The sequence below is a fragment of the Teleopsis dalmanni genome, unplaced genomic scaffold, assembly GCF_002237135.1.
Source record: "Teleopsis dalmanni isolate 2A unplaced genomic scaffold, ASM223713v2 unscaffolded_contig_0127, whole genome shotgun sequence".
NCBI classification, from domain to species: domain Eukaryota; kingdom Metazoa; phylum Arthropoda; class Insecta; order Diptera; family Diopsidae; genus Teleopsis; species Teleopsis dalmanni.
This window is the reverse complement of record NW_024031509.1, coordinates 1-17,383: the sequence shown is the minus strand read 5'-3', so window position 1 is coordinate 17,383 and position 17,383 is coordinate 1. Positions and strand designations below refer to the sequence as shown.

Below are 17,383 nucleotides of genomic sequence, written 5' to 3'. Positions count from 1 at the left end.
ATTAATTAATTAACGGTAAGGTTTGTTACTATAAAGTGAACTTGTTTCTTTGTTATTATTTTTATAAAGTTTAAATATACAAAAATAAATAGGAAATAATAAATATAATACTCAATACTTACTTATATTTATATATGCGCATGCACGCACATATACAATACAACAATAGCGAAATAATAACAGAAACAATCAATATTTAAAGAAGAAGCTAAAGAACAATAAAAGTATTTCTTTTAGAAAACTCCATAAATCATTTTTAATTTTGATATTTTAAAATAAATAATAATTAGCTTTTATGAATCATTTTTAATCTTAAAATCACTTTCTGTACGGTTTTTAATATATCCGATATTCCGATATTTGGCACTAGATCTCTATGCACTTTCTATAATTTATAAAATTTAATTCTAATAGAAATATTCTAAATTTATAAAAATAAATAATAATTATAAAACAATATCTCTTCCGATATATAACACAAGTTTGTTAATAACAAATAATACTGATCTAAAACAATAGAACCTTTAGGTCTTCAGTTAAATAATCACCAATATTACCATCGCCCTATCGGTTGCAGTGAATTCTAATTTTTCGTTATGATCTAATCTAACATACCTAACCTTTATTAAATATTAGAAGAATAAATAATATATATTAAAGTGAAGAACTTGCTTATGAAAAATGAAGTTAAGCTAATATAGTTATTATAGTTCTGCGTAGCGCTTAGCTCTATTTACGAATCGTATTTATGTTTAGATAAAAAAATTTTTTAACAACAACAGAAATTTCACTTATACTCTATTTATTTGTTTACAGGGTATGCCAGAAGCATGGGCTCGCTTGCTTATGAATTCAAACATAAGCAAACAGGAACAAAAGAAAAATCCACAAGCTGTGTTAGATGTTCTCAAGTGGTATGATAATACAACCAAGCAGAGAGCAAGTTCAAAATACATGACAAATGCTATAACAACGCATTCTGGTAATATAACCGCACATATCTTTTTAATTATTTATATTGTGCATTATTAACGACTGTTTACAGGTTCTTCACTATCGCACGTTAGCAGCAGCAGTCCTAGTAGCACACCAACTGATTCAGAGTTACATGGTTCCAACAGTGGAGGTAATTTGATTGGTGTCAACATAAATAATCTTACTTTAGGCAATAATGCCAATAATATACCAGCAACTGGTGGCATTGGTAGCCCTCATATCGGTAATAATTATGGAAATCATCATCATACCGCACTTAGTCAATCACATTCATATAATTTTGTTGGTGGCAATACAGCCTCCTCTTCATCACAACATTCGTCAGCCAATGAAGATGATATTTTAGGTACACCACAACCGCCACCACCGCCAGTTGCATCACGACCAGAACGCACGAAATCCATTTATACACGACCTATAGAAGAGGTAACACCAACGATACCGCCACCACCTGCTACAACACCTACAACACCACTGCATCAACAATTGCAGCAACAGCATCTTAACAATATAGCGCAACCACAATATAAAGCTCCAACAATAACAACAACCACAACTTTAGATAAGAACAAAAATAACGCAAGTAAATATCGTTTCTTATTATGTAGATTTTCTTTGTATTTTAATTGATATTTATACTAACGTTAATATTATTAATTATTGTATAACGTATTTTGCTAACAATAACGACAATTTTATTGTTGCATCGTCTGCAGCAGCAGCAACAGCATCATGTGTTGTCTCTGCGCCGCAACCGCATCCGCACGCTTTTAACGCCGCAGCAACTGCTGCAGCAGATTCCATTTGTACCATACCTAATATTACTACCACTACTAACTATGACACAACTAACTTCACTCTTACTACTACTACTACTACGACTACTACCACTACTAATAATTCTACTACTAGTATTCATTTGCAATTTATCGATTTTAATGCAACGACGACTAATCACGACTCTTCTGCTTCCTCCTTTTCATCGTTTCCATCGTATCACGACGACTCCTCTACATTACCACCAATTTATTGTCCATCGTTGTCTTCCTCCATTATTGAATCTGTCGCACTGCCGACACCACCATTGCCTACGCCAACCACAACCACAACTACAACCATTTCTCCGGCAACACCAACTGTGACCGTTGATGTAAATATCGAACCTCCTGCTGACTCAATTACAACAGATATATACACGCACGACGGTAGCGCAAATAATTTAACAGCTTCTGCAGTCACACCTCCAACAGCAACAACTGCAAATTCTACAACTCAAGCTACTCAGCCGATTGCGACACCGCCTACTGCCGCAGCAGGAGTAGCCCAACAACGTTCGGGCACAGCGAAAAAGAAGAAAATGTCCGACGAGGAAATTCTTGAAAAATTACGAACTATTGTTTCTGTCGGTGATCCAAATCGTAAATATACAAAAATGGAGAAAATTGGTCAAGGAGCATCTGGTACGGTATATACAGCAATTGAAGCTTCTACGGGTATGGAAGTAGCAATTAAACAAATGAACCTATCACAACAACCGAAGAAAGAGCTTATAATTAATGAAATATTAGTGATGCGAGAAAATAAGCATCCAAATGTTGTTAACTACCTCGACAGCTATTTGGTGTCTGAAGAACTTTGGGTTGTTATGGAGTATTTACCAGGCGGTTCATTAACAGATGTTGTTACGGAAACCTGTATGGATGAAGGCCAAATTGCAGCTGTATGCCGTGAAGTATTACAAGCATTAGAATTTCTACACTCCAATCAAGTTATTCATCGCGACATTAAAAGTGATAATATTTTACTCGGTCTTGACGGATCAGTAAAATTGACTGATTTCGGTTTCTGCGCGCAGATCTCACCAGAGCAATCAAAACGCACAACAATGGTCGGCACACCATACTGGATGGCACCTGAAGTAGTGACACGCAAACAATATGGACCAAAGGTATGTAAATAAGAACACTTATACAAGTACCATATATATCTCTCAACATAAAAAGAAAAGGAAATATATTATTATATTAATATTATAAGTGTAAATCTCTAATTAAAAACTGCAGTTTATGATAAACTTTAAATTCCATTTCTTGCTCCACTTACTGTTATCTTAAATATCCTATCCTACCTTAATTATTTAAAGATAATTGTCGATGATTGTTAAGTATGCAGTTTAAAAAAGATAATCCATCATTATTATTAAAATATTTTATGTAATACCGTCAAGTTTACGATAGCTTTTATGGTAGTGGTTAGACATGTTTCTATAAGCCCGAAAGATGTACCCAAAAATCCTATCAAAATAAATAAAAATCTTTTATAATAAATATAAAAAAATAAATAAAAAAGGAGGTCTCTAAACAAAAATCCAGTTTTAGAGATCTTGCGTTATATGAACGTTTGCATGTAGACTAGACCTTTCTCATCACTACTACCGATGACGTTTAAGTTTGATGACATATATTGTCGTTTTAATTTTTAAGTTTAGAAATTTCTAATGTTGTGTTTATACGTCTTCAGTTGGTATAAAATACTTAACATTTTTAACCATTTTTACGAAAAACTGTCGTACTTAAAATGCTAAGCTTATTGTTGGTGCCCTGATTGTTTCTTTTCACTTGACCTATTTGATAAAATCAATTTGTTATACAATCATCTGATGTTTAAGAATATTAACGTATAATTTTTTCTTTAAAGGTCGATTTGTGGTCACTCGGTATCATGGCTATTGAAATGGTTGAAGGAGAGCCACCTTATCTCAACGAAAATCCACTTAAAGCATTGTACCTTATTGCCACAAATGGCAAGCCTGAAATTAAGGAAAAAGAAAAACTTTCCATTGTATTTCAAGATTTTTTAAATCAATGCTTGGAAGTTGATGTTGAACGTCGTTCCGGTGCTGCGGAGTTACTGAAGGTATTTTTTAAATAATTATATAGAAAATATATATGAGGTCTCATACATTTTCTGTTATTTTTAGCATCCTTTTCTTAAACTAGCACGTCCATTAGCCAGTCTGACGCCGCTAATTATGGCCGCAAAAGAAGCCACTAAAGGAAACTGATTAAAAACATAAAATAAGGATATAAAACTACTTAAAAGCTGATATGGAAGATAATAAACAACTTTATACACATAATTATATATAAAAACATATATACGTTTACAAATATTTATATATATAAATAAAAGAGTATATATATGAACGAAATATATATTGCAGAAAAAAATAAGAATTTAAATTAAAAATTCCTAACTGAACTGTTAGGAATGAAAAATTCGCAACATACAAAACGAAAAGAAATAAATTATTTTCGCTAAATTTAAATTATAATTAATTAATTAATTTTGTATTCAACAAAAACTTAATTTTCTATAAACCAAACAAGCAATTTTAATTGCTTGATTTAAAAGTAAAATAAGCACACTATAAAAAATGCTTTTTTATCCAAACTTAAGTTTACCAAAACTAATTATAAAAATCAAATTTATATAATAAAATAGCATTTTAAATGCTTCAATGAATAATGCAAAAATTAAGTTGAAAATAAAATATTTTATATACGTATTAACAAAATATTTAACTATGTTTAATATAATTTAAAAATATTATTTCAAATTCTTATGCTTTAAATTTTAAAAAATAAATGACCTTAAAGTAATTTGAAAGCTTAAAGATATTTGCTTTACACATAATAGCGTACTGGAGAATATATTTAATATTGTCTTATTTATTATAATTTTTTTATTTGCTAACTTTAGTATTATAAATTAATAAAAAATATATTTAAAAAATTAAAGTAAATTTCGTTTTGATTTATTTTTTTAACGTAACAGAAATAACTATATATAGCTTTTATATCATTTTTTAGTTTATTTCACACATTAAACCTATAATTCATTTTCACTTTATAAAGTGTTTATTTTATGTTCATTATATTAGTTCAAATAGTTATTTGGGTTAATTTCAAATATTGTTGTTCAAACTATGAGAAATAAGTAAACTAATGATTCGTTTAAACATAGAAAATAAATATAGCCGAAAATATGATTTAAAATTAAAAAAAAATATCAACATACAATACAATATTACAATATAATGCAAACACAAAAATAGTTAATAACTAACATTAGATATAATTAAATAGTGATATATGTAGTTTAGTTGTAAAGTATTTTTCCAATTAAATTAAATAATGTATACAAAATTTCAAAATTGTAAAAATAGAAATAAACAATTTAAATTAGCCAAGTTACTTTAATTTCATTTACTTTATACTTATAATGTTACGAATAATTGAAATGTATTGTAATTAAACTCGTAAAATGTTTTGATCGATATGCGGGCGTAAGATAAATAATAAATTAATAAATTTTATATATTATATATTATATTAACATTTCCTTCCATGTCAAGCCACCTTTTGAAACTCTTAAGCCCAAATATATGACAAATTATACATAAATATCGTTGAGAATAATTATAATTCTTATAAGAACATAACGAAAACATTTCATGATATTGAAAGTTACTTGGCTGTTCAAATATATACAAAAACAAAAAGAAAAAAAAAGAATGATATGAATAATAAAAAGGAAATCATACTTTGTGCCTAACAAAAAATATTTAGAAAATTTAAGAACAGCGTTAAACTAAAAAAATTGCAATAGTTTTAAATGAAAAATTGCAATATTTTTAATTCTGTGGAATAAAAGCAACAAAAACAAACTAATTTATTTATAATTATAATAAGAAAATATAATTTTAATTTTTTACGTTATCTTATATATCAATTTAATTTTTCATAGGGTTGTGTCCTACAACATATATATTATTATAATAAAAATAATTCGAAAAATTATTTAACATCTCTTCATGCTTTTTTTATCAATTATTTACGTTTGTTACTTTTTTTTTATTTTTTTAAATTCATTAATTAATTGTATTTCTTTTTTATATAAATAAATTCTTTATTTATATTATTATTAATGACATTTTTGCTGCCCAAACAGGAAGTTTAAACGTTGGAACCTTTAAAATATAAAAAGTATGTACTCGGACTTTCTTAATTTTTTTTATATTGAGGTGATTAAAAATTTAATTTTTTATACAAGTGAAGAAATTGTTTGTGAAACGCAAATAATATTTATTAGTTATTTTTTTTTTTGGTTTTTATTATTTCTTTTATTACTTTTAGTATAAAATTAATCAAAATAAAAATTATGTTTTCATGTATATTATTTCAAAATATTTATATAAAATCGATTGCTTCTTATACATATACAATAACTCGTATTTTTTATGGTTTATCAGTTCATATTATTAATTAATTTGAACAAAACTTAAGTAAAATAAGCACTTTTAGTTAATTTTATATTTGTAATATGCAAACACTTTCTTGGCGAATTTTTAATAGTTAATTTTTTTTATTATTCAATGCAATAATCGATAAAAAGCATTGAAACTACAGTGGGACAAAAAAAATCTGATTAATTAATTTATTTTATATCGTTTTCAATACAATTTAGTTAAACTTTTGTAATTTACATACATTTTCATTAAACTAAATAACAAAACTATTGAGGAAAAAACGAAATTATTGGAATTATATACACAATAAATGTATATAAAAGACATCAATTAGTAAGACAAAACGAAATATATACATATATATTTACCAATAGAGCATATTGTGTAATACAATACAATTATTATAATAGAAAGTATAAAATTAATTAATATTTATAAAATTATTATATTATAATAAAAAAGAAAAGGTAAATAAAAATGAAAAGAAAAATTTAAAAAATTTTTTTTTGGTGTTGAAAGACGTAATACCTTATACTTAAGCCCAACAAAATATATCTACATATGCTTCAGATTTGTTTGAAATTCAGAATGTGTCATTAATCAATATTTCTCCTAATTCGGTCATTAATCTGCATAGGTATTATTACTATATAATTTCTATATAATGGAGCAGAATATATGCCTATTATATAGGAATAACTTTTAAGGTCACCATTTAAAAAAAAAATCTTTTTAAATCGAATTTTTAGTTTCAAGTCGCTGTAGCGATCTGTACGAGCGGAATATAAGCTATAACATTTTATTTAGGGCTGCCAAGCATACACAAAAATTAATCGAATAAATAATTCACTTAAATTTTTTCCAAACGCATTATATATTCTGACATTCTTAACATTTAATATATTTTAACATTTTAAAAAAATTTTAAACAAATTATAAAATATATCAAAATTGTCAATTTTAATAGTCGATATCTCAGTAATCTTGCAAATAAGCAAAAAACTATTAATGAATTAGGACATTTTCACAATTACATAGAATTTATAATGTTAATTTTTTCTCGATGAGAGTGACGCGTCTTTATGACGAAAAGAAATTAAAAGTTAGACGGAATGGATAAGCAAAGAAAATAAAAAAAAAAATTTTAATTTATTTATTGCAATTTGGCTGACTATACAACGCTATTTCGAATATTGCCATGTACTAATTATTAGTGGTCTTAGGAAATATTCAAATTTCTTTTTAATTAGTTTATAGTTCGTATATAATTTGTTTGGACTGCAAGTGCCAGGCTTAGAACTCGTGACTGTCACATTAGAAGCGATGACTAATCGTGTTTTTCCACAAGTAGACAAAACACAATGGTCAAGTTCTATGTTAGGTGTTTTGTCACATTTTACTTTTTAAGTAACACTAACCAAAACAATTGCCGTGCTTTTGAATTAGAACAATCTTATAAGTAGAATTTATATACAGTGAAATTCCCCTAACTCGAATCAACAAGGAGACGGAGAGACTTTTTACCACTCTGCTTTAAATTTCCAAGGTTTTTAATGATTTGAATATATACACATCACATTTTTATTTAAAATATTCGATTATATGTATTGGTTTTCTGTTTTCTTGTTCTTTTTCTATATAATTTGCCAAATTATTTAATTGAAATATATCATCCAGTGTGTTTGCTTGGAATGGATAAATATTCAAATTGTCTTGATCGCATGTTTATTTGCGACAATTATATCTGGAAACTGTTTTATGTTTTCTTTAATAATACTACCCAACAGAGGTAGATTTTTTGATCTTGCAGTAATCATCCATTGTAACATAGCTTCATCCACATCATCATATTTACATATTCTAGGGGAATTTTATTTTATATATATATATATTATTCAACAATAAAAGTAAATATAAATGTTCGAAATATATTGTATTACATGGAACTTTCAATCAATCAGAATAAATAATTTTTTGTCCCACACAAATTAGATCAGTTTTCCATGCATGTTAAGACCACAGCCCATTGTAATTCTAAACCAATTACTAGTCATTCAGTGCTGATATTTCTTTTAGCAGATATATTCAATAAATTCCAAACAAATGCGTCCGAAGTAATGTTTCGTAATGAAAAGGGCACCTATATGACTCCCCCCAAATGTGATGTAACAATGACGAAAAAATGACAGGCTTGGAATGCAATAAGTTGAATTGAGTTTCAATGTTAAGATTTTTTTTCGTATTTCTAGAAAATTATGTGTTTTCTTTATATTTTAAATTTATACTCAAAATCTATCAAAAAAAAATTGAATTACTTTCGTCTTCATAATTTAATCCTGCTGTATTGAAGCGAATTTCTGAAGACTAGATACCAACAACAATACAATGGATATGCGCTATTTGGAAATAAAGTTACATATATACTTATTTAAAAAAAGGTAAAGATTTCATTATACAAATTTGTGCAAAAGAAGTAATCATTATCCTTTCATTTATATTATAACATAAAAAATTTAAAAAAACTTTGACGCTGTCAAAAGGCTTTAAAGTGTGAACATAGCTGCACTTTTACTTTTGCTACAGATAAAAAAAATTGTGTGGTTCACATATAAGTGAAGTGTTATTTCCAGTCTGATTTAGGTGTGGTGTGGTGTGGTTCATATCGCTGACGGGTGCTTTTTACTTATGGGAGTATATACACAATTTGCGTAAGCAATTTTTTATATAAATCTTCAATTTTAACTTATTTGTCTTGAAAGTTGAATTTAAAATTATAAACATTTATTAATTTATCATATTTAATCACTTAAAAAGTAAATACATAATAATTTTATATACATTATAATAGAAATTACTGCTTTGAATAGCCAGTCTTCGTTTTGCGATTGAGGAATTTATACAAATAGATTATACGTTTATTCAGATGTTTCCATTTTGTTGGTCGCGCGTCTGGATATAGTGTTTTCGACATCATTTTGCGTTTACGCAGCAGAACTTGATATTCGTTGCCAGAAACACCACGCAACCAAGCCGGCACAGAGTATAGAACTCGAGTGGGATGTAAACTATCATTACCAAGTATATCAATATAATCATTTTGCCCGAAAAGCGCACGCTTTTCATTCCATGCATTTTTGGGTCTATATTCAGGCATAGGTAACTTTTGTCCGTTATCTAAATGCGGCAACAAGCCCCTTTGCAAAATTTTTTCTTTATAACCATAGCTGCGAACTAATGGCCCGCGTGCTCGTTTCTCTTCATGAGACAATTTTCGTATATTCATGTAACCAGTAACACTTGCCACTGGAGATACATTTTGTGGTATTTGCTGCGTTGTAACTCTGAACACTAACTTTCGTAATGAATTAGCTAAAAACGACATAATTATGAAAACAAAACTAACGCGAAATCGATGTTAGGTAATTCGGTGAACAAAATAAATAAAGAAGTTCACAATAGCAAACTGTCATTCCAAACTGTCATTGCTTTCAAATTTTGACATATTTCATTCACAATTAACAATTCAAAACTAAGTTAATTCAATTAAATTTAATTATCTACCAGACTTACTCAGCGAAAACAATTTGTTTTATTTACAATTCTACTCGTTTAATTGGCTTTGCTGAAAATGTACTTGACAATAATCTTTCTTTTATTTTATTTTATTTTTTATATTTGTTTTTGTAAATACGATCGATACAGCAATATATGTGAGTACTCAATGAATCCGATGCTGTTCGTGCACTAAATGTTTGAATCAAAATCAACGAAGTCAGCATTCATAGCACATTATGTATACTGCGTTCACTCTAGCGTCCAAAATTTAGTCCATTTTAAAATGATTCCATTCAAAAGTGTTTTGACTATGCATTTTTCATAGAGACATGTCCGTCTGTCATTGGTTTTGTTCTCTTGGAGTTCACCTTGATATTGACTTCATCAATTTTGGCACTGATTTGCTTTTTACAAATTTTAAAAATGGAAGTTATAACAAAAATTTAAAATATCCAAAAAAAATTAAAACATTTAGTAATTCATGTAATTCGACATTTACATGATAACACAATGGGCATGTTTTTTTGCCAATCGAAATATCATAGTTAATATCTTTTATATTTACATTTACGTCTTTCTCAATTTTATAATTATATTTAAATTCTTAAAATAAAAAATATTTTTATTTATCTTCTTCTTCTTGAGTTAGTGCTATTACGCACTTTTACTCTATAATGACTGGGGGGTTAATCACTACCCCACACTAGGCTTTAACTAGGCAAAAAATCATATATATTTATATTGCAACAACTTAGAAATTTTTATATCATAAATATAGATTTATATTAATTCAAAAATGATATAATCCAAATAAATATGTCAACTTCCTTATTCGCTAGCATGTTTTGTTTATACTATGTTCTGACAACCATATTTCCTTAATTTCGTAAAAATTAAATTGAGTTAGTTTCGAAAGTGTTCATAATGCCCCAAATTAAGGAAATCATACGTTTTTTGTTTACATTCAAATGTTAAAAATTACATACTTCAAACACTACTTGTATCTGGGAAATTTTAAAACTTGATTATTATAATTACAAAGGATTCGCAATAATTAGTATTTTTTCTTAAATTATCATTCTTTATCTTCAAAATGAAAAAAATTAAAATGGCATTTACACTGATCCCAAATGACCCATTTCAAACCAGTCATTTAGAAGTGTTTACTCTTCATTTGTTCTCATTTCAAACAGCTGATTAATCAACGTGCCTGTTGATATGATTTTTGGTCTGTGCTAAGCAAATGTTGTATGAAAGTGAAATATATCTTTAATCAATTAGCTTCGCTTAAGTACGAAGTAAAAAGTTCGTTCCAAAAAGAGGTGCATCGTTTTTAAGGAAATGCAACCGTCAAATATTTGTTTACCTTTTTTTTGTAAATATGTCAAAAACAGCATTTGAAATCAATTTTAATCGCCAGTATAAACGCAGTTATAAAGCGGCTACTCTAATTTTCAACACCTTAAGCAATGTCTTAAATTTTATTTATATGGAATTCTCAGCTGTTCTATTCTTTTCAATTTAATCAGTTTAACAGAAATTATACAGTTTTCGTGAGCACCTACAATACTTACACACTAGCACTCAAGATGATTCCATTTTCGTTCATCGTTATTTTTAAGTAATACGAATTGATTAGAGGTATTTCCACTGACATTTTTTAAATTTCGCTTTGAAAGCAAAGAAATTATTTTGCAATATATTACATACATGTAATTTGATAGGAATTCACACTCACAATATATTCATTAATACTTGTAAGCATTACAAGATTCGTGCATTTTTTGCTGATAAATTTAAATTTCGTCGAAAATTCTGTTAAAAGAATGTAAAAGAAAAAAAAAAGAGTAATAGAAAAACAAATTTTTTTGGAATAAATGTTCTTAAGTTAATGAAGTTAATTAATGCATGATGAAAAATGAACAGAAAAATTTACAAATATGAATATAAAGTCAAATTTCTCGCATATGTAACTAAAAGTGATAAGTACAATAATACTATTAGTACAACGTGATAATTAATTAGATCTCTTCACAGTTGTAATACATAAATTACAAATTTATAGTATATTAAGACTCTCATACTTAACGGTTTTTGGGTTTACCCCTTTAAGCATTCATAGTTTTTGTCCACATTTGCCGTACACAACCCATTTAAATAAGTCCATTGGCTTAAGAACTATTGCCTTATATTCAATGTGATCATTATGAAGGCCAGTTCAGCAAAAATACAGTAATCAAATAATTTATATTTTTTCGTCTGAAATCGATTTTATTAAATATATTTAAAATAAAAATAGACGAAAATATTATATTTTTCATTATTTACTCATAAATTTAACTACGAACAATAACAAGATATGGTAGTGAATCATACTGAAAAACAAATTGGCAACAAAATAAAACAGTGACTTTTATTCGCTAAACTCTGTTAGTCGAAGTGTAAACTCCTAAACTTTTTTTAGACAAAATTTGCTAACTGAGGATAGACGAGCTTAAGTCTAAACACAATATTAATTTTAACTTCATTTTGTATGAAATACAATTCACTTGTCGGTAACAACCTGAGCAAAGTATTAACAAAATTAATACTCTAATAATTCCTATAGTAAAATAATATTAGCTGTCCCCTTTGAATAAGCTTTAAATAAGCTGTTGTGACAGAGCGTTTACACTATATCAATTAACGCATTTTCACAATTTATTCACTAAAATGAATTTTTAAAAATATTATAAATAAAATAGTGTATTTTGCTGTGATTGAGTTTATTTTATATTTTATATTATATATTATTTATATTAAGCATAATAAACATAAAAATATATATATTGTTTAATTTTTTATAAATTAATTTTATTAAATTTATTTTTTAATGAAACATTTTATTTTATTTGCTATTCATTTTTGTTGTTTTTGCTAATTGAGTCGTTACTTTATTTAATTGTGCTATTATCGCCAATTGTAAAGTGCGCATGTAGTATACGATTTATATTAATATATAAGATATAAAAGATTTCAGTTACTTTCGTGAAAAATTGTAAATCTATACATTCTTCGTTGTTGTTCCCCATACTAACAAAGACTTGCTTTGATAGATGTGGTACAGTATTTAATAACAGGCGATTCTTTAGATGATTGCGATATAACGGAGTACTCAAACTGATACTGTAGCGATATTATGATTTGCTGCTTTTAAAATTATTTCACAACAGTATCGAATACAACAATTGGTTACAAAATAATAAGCTGTATGGTAAAATTCTTTATTGTATGTTTCTCAGGAATTATACAGTCCTATCAGTATCAAAATAGAAAATCTAAGAAATTTGTGAAACTGCAAACCACATCTATTTTTTATAATTATAAAGATTTTTATAGATAGATGTGGTGTAGCATAAAATGACAGACAGTACGTAAGTTATTTGTGACATAAACCAGAACTTAAACTTATACTGTAACAATATCATGATACGTTGATTTCAAAGTTGGTATCGAAAACGACATAATTGGTTACTTGGTTGGTTCGAAGGATAGCCACTCGTCATGTAGAGGTCCAAGTCTCACTCGAAATCCCTCAAAGGGGAAGGGGGAGAAAATTTGTGTGATAATTGTATGTTCCAGTAATTATACGAATCTGCCAGTAGTAAAATGAAAAAGCTTATAACATTGTGAAACTACATTGTGAAACTACACTACCAAGATTTAAAATACCGAGTATACCGCAATACATCTGTCTAAGTATTTTTTTTTCTATCATAACAGTATGATGATATACGACAATATCTACGAACGATTGATTTACGATTGATTGTTATAGCAAAAATATTTTGCTAAAGCGGAAGTAAAACCAACTATCACTATTGATTTTAGAATATCATTGATTTTTTCGCTGCGAATATTTTTGACTTCTATTAAATTTTGGTAACTTCAAGTAATATTCCTTAGGTTTACTAAGTATCAAAAACCAATCACTCATAATTATATTCATACTTAGTCGTCCCAACTTTTTGTGAGACGTTTCCTCAATATAAATATATACAGATTTATCCACAATCCTTCGCTAACTGTCGCGAACTGTCTCTTACCTTGTACTCTTCTTTTACATATTATTCTGTGCTCCTGTCATCCCGTTATACTACAACTGCGATTTCATCGTATTAACAAATATATTCAGACATCGTTTCTGAAAGTCAAAAGAATAAGACAAATACTTTTCTTATTTCGACTTTATTCATTAAATTATTTAATTCCAATAACTTACATAAACACGACGATATGACTCTTATTTACTAATTTATTAATTGTTATAAAATTGTTGATGTTGAAATATCTTTGACTTAATCTTGAACATTTTTGTATCCGTATTTGAATTCAATTTTTAAAAGCATTTAAAAGAATACATCTAATATTTGATAGGGCATCAAAAAAAACAACTTATTTGTTCCTCCTACTAGATTCAGATGCTGTTGGTGGTGGTGGTGGTCCACGTTTATGTAGTTCTTCTAAGTAGTTTATGACAATAGATGTACGTTCCTCTGACATGTGATCTAGTACCAAGTATCTAATAAAGGAAATATAATAGTTTTAGATTCTATTTAAGAAAATTAAATATTTAATAGTTTAGTAGTAGTTTTATAATAGTTTTAGATTCTTTATAAGAAAATGAATGTACCTTTTGTCATTTTTTAGTATATCCTGAATTTCCTTCAGATGATTTCCATTTTCTTTTACTATATCAAAACTTTTATGTGTAATAAGTTTGCACTCTTGTAGAAGTTCGCGTAATGCGACTTTAGCGTTTAAATATTTATCTTTGATATAATCCCTGAATTCGCGTTCACATTTATCCGAGTTATTATACTTGAGATAACGTGGATCTTCCTTGACTAATTTTTTTATATCCTTCCATGAACTTGTCAGCTCAAGCGTTGATATTTCATCAAGCATTTCTCTGAATTTTTCTCGTTTCTTTTTCATCAGTGTATCAATATGTTCGTTAAAAATTCTGCAGGATTAAAAATAAATATTATTATAAAAATGTAAGCATTATGTAAATTGAAATAAAATCAAAATTCAATACTAATAAAACTTAAATCTATTTCAAAGATAAGCTGACATATAATATTCTAAACTGAGAAAAAGAATCCAGCTCATATTTACTTTACATTATAAATATCCATGTCTCAATCATTGTGTTCTAAGCAATAATGATAAACTCCATTTTATTCGGTGTGAAAATCTTCAGAGAAGTTTTCTTGATTAAGTGTAACGAGCTCAGTAACCAATTAACATAGTAACAGTTCAAAGCGGCAATAATAAAATTTATTCATTCGAAATGTGTTTTGTTCTTGTCTATTCATTCTGCTGTTATATTTACTCAGTTACTAAGCTTGTTACACGACATAGTGAATAACACTAATGAGTTACTGCAACATTTAGTTCTTATTTTCCAAAATTACTAATGCTACTTTTTATTATTTTTAGTTTTATAGAACTATTATTTTAATAACTAATTTCAGCCTCATAATATAACTGAGAATTGACATCTCTACGCTTGTTGAAAACTTATATGGTACATATATATATAAATATATTTATAAATATTATTCATCCACTAACTACATATTTAAATATGAAAATACCTTTCGCGATCGTCTCGATCAAGTGACTCAATTAATTCCCAACGATGATCTTTACGCAATTGACGTTTAACCTCCTTCCACGTTAAATCTGGATTTCGAACCAAATCGGTTAATAAAGCGTTAAATTGTCCAATTGCCTCATCTCTCTTATGATGTTCCCTCTCCTTATCACGATCCCTTAAATGACCAGCAAGTGTCCTTTGAACTTCTTTCTCACGTTCTCGTATGCTTTGTTCAGCACGCATTTTACGATCACGCTCCTTTTGCAATCGCTCCTGCTCATCATCTTCGCTCGCTGAATTGTGCTCACTTTCATGATGTTCCCCTTCCTCATCCTACAAATAGTTTTATTTGGTAACATCCAATTTAATAAATTATTTATACAAGTATTTACCGATTCTGTTAATTTTTTTTTAACACCATTCTTTTCAATTTGTTTATCCTTGGTTTCCTTAGACTCCTTATCACTTCGATCTCTTTCCCTACTTCTGCTGCGATCTTTACGATCAGATTTTCGGTCATGTTTATTGCGGCGTTCACGATCACGTTCTCGTTCGCGTTCTCTTTCACGTTCACGTTCCCTCTCTCGATCTTTTTGTTCTCGTTGTTTGCGTTTTTCATCTTTAACCACACGTAGGTAATCCAAAAAGTATTCCTCACGATAAGAACTGTCTAGAACTCTGTACCTTGAATCTGAATCAAACTTCTTTTTAATATCATGCCAACGTGTATGCCGATCAATGTCAGAGCGTTCTCGCAGCATGTCAATAAAGTCTTTGCGTATCTGAATATTTTTACATATAATAAAAAAAGAGAAGAACAAAAAGATTTCTTAGTTTTATCTTATAATGGTTAAGTGGACCATTTTAGTTTAGACTTAAAGCTACTTATAGACAAACTTATCTTAAAACTAATTAAGTTTAAATACTAATTACAATATTTGCTGAAAAAGACTCAATGGATTAGTGCTGAAAAAAAGTTATATATTTTATTAAACTGTAACACATTAATGTAATAACTTAAAAAACTTAGAAGATAATTTATATAAATGTTTTACTTGTATAATTTTCGGAATATTGGACCGGACAAACGGACAAACTTCAACATTTTCTGCAACAAAATAATTATTTAACATTTGCTCTGTCGTTCGATTTGCGACTAAAATTTGATTTATAAAATAAATGCAGTAAAAAACAAACAAAGTTATTTTTAAACAATAAAATTTCGATATACAAATTAAAAAATTAAAAAAAATTAGCAAACGTTAAACATTATTTTTTGCTTTTATTTTCCTGTGAAAAAAATAAAATTTTATACTATTGTATATTCATACTGTTTTCTCCCATCTCTATTCAAGTTGCACCTCTGCTGTAGTTGCTTCTTTTATGGTTTGAGAGGACACCCGATTCGTTTCTGTTAGGTTCTTCACAACATCAACTTGAAAGCTTCTGCCCAATATCAAGACACCTTGCACAGGAAGCACTCCACCTCCATTCCCAGCGCAGATTTAGTCACCAATATTATCATGGGCTTTATTCTTTACGTAGTTTATAGAGGTTTAAAAAGAATGGATTTTTAGGTCAACGTTCATCTGATTTTATGAGGTTGTTATTTTTAAATCATTTGATTTTTTTTTTTTTTTTGGTAATTGTTTTGCATTGCAAATATTTTAACTCACCAAAACGCTTTGCTTAAAACGTCGTACAAGTGATATAACTTAATGAACGGTACAGCATTCTCCCCATTTTCTCAGATTTGTATGTTAATCTGTTGCATTGGGCCCGATCGGTTGGTGTCTTATATACATTGTGAGTCATTGAATATATAATTGAAAAAGTATGGTTGATCTCCTTCGAAATTGGTATAGCGCACACCAAAG

General features: G+C 28.0%; 3 protein-coding genes across 3 annotated transcripts; 1 reads left to right on the top strand and 2 right to left on the bottom strand.

Moving 5' to 3' along the window:
* The first annotated feature begins 814 nt into the window (after positions 1–814).
* LOC119663091 (serine/threonine-protein kinase PAK 3-like) lies at positions 815–4,153 on the top strand. The gene is made up of 5 exons (XM_038072757.1): positions 815–982; positions 1,046–1,579; positions 2,184–2,944; positions 3,694–3,912; positions 3,977–4,153. Exons 1-5 carry the CDS (start codon positions 820–822, stop codon positions 4,058–4,060), a joined length of 1,761 nt encoding a protein of 586 aa, XP_037928685.1. The 5' UTR covers positions 815–819; the 3' UTR covers positions 4,061–4,153.
* Positions 4,154–9,125: 4,972 nt separating this feature from the next.
* LOC119663090 (39S ribosomal protein L51, mitochondrial-like) lies at positions 9,126–9,795 on the bottom strand. The gene has a single exon (XM_038072755.1). The coding sequence runs from the start codon at positions 9,687–9,689 to the stop codon at positions 9,159–9,161; it is 531 nt and encodes a 176-aa protein (XP_037928683.1). The 5' UTR covers positions 9,690–9,795; the 3' UTR covers positions 9,126–9,158.
* A 2,964-nt stretch (positions 9,796–12,759) lies between these two features.
* On the bottom strand, positions 12,760–17,154 carry LOC119663089 (transcription elongation regulator 1-like; the record flags this gene model as incomplete). Its single annotated transcript, XM_038072754.1, is given in 5 exon segments — positions 12,760–14,045; positions 14,124–14,423; positions 14,535–14,867; positions 15,505–15,839; positions 15,899–17,154. Coding segments are annotated over 4 exon segments (1,164 nt in total). The 3' UTR covers positions 12,760–14,045; positions 14,124–14,296.
* Between the last annotated feature and the right edge of the window lie 229 nt (positions 17,155–17,383).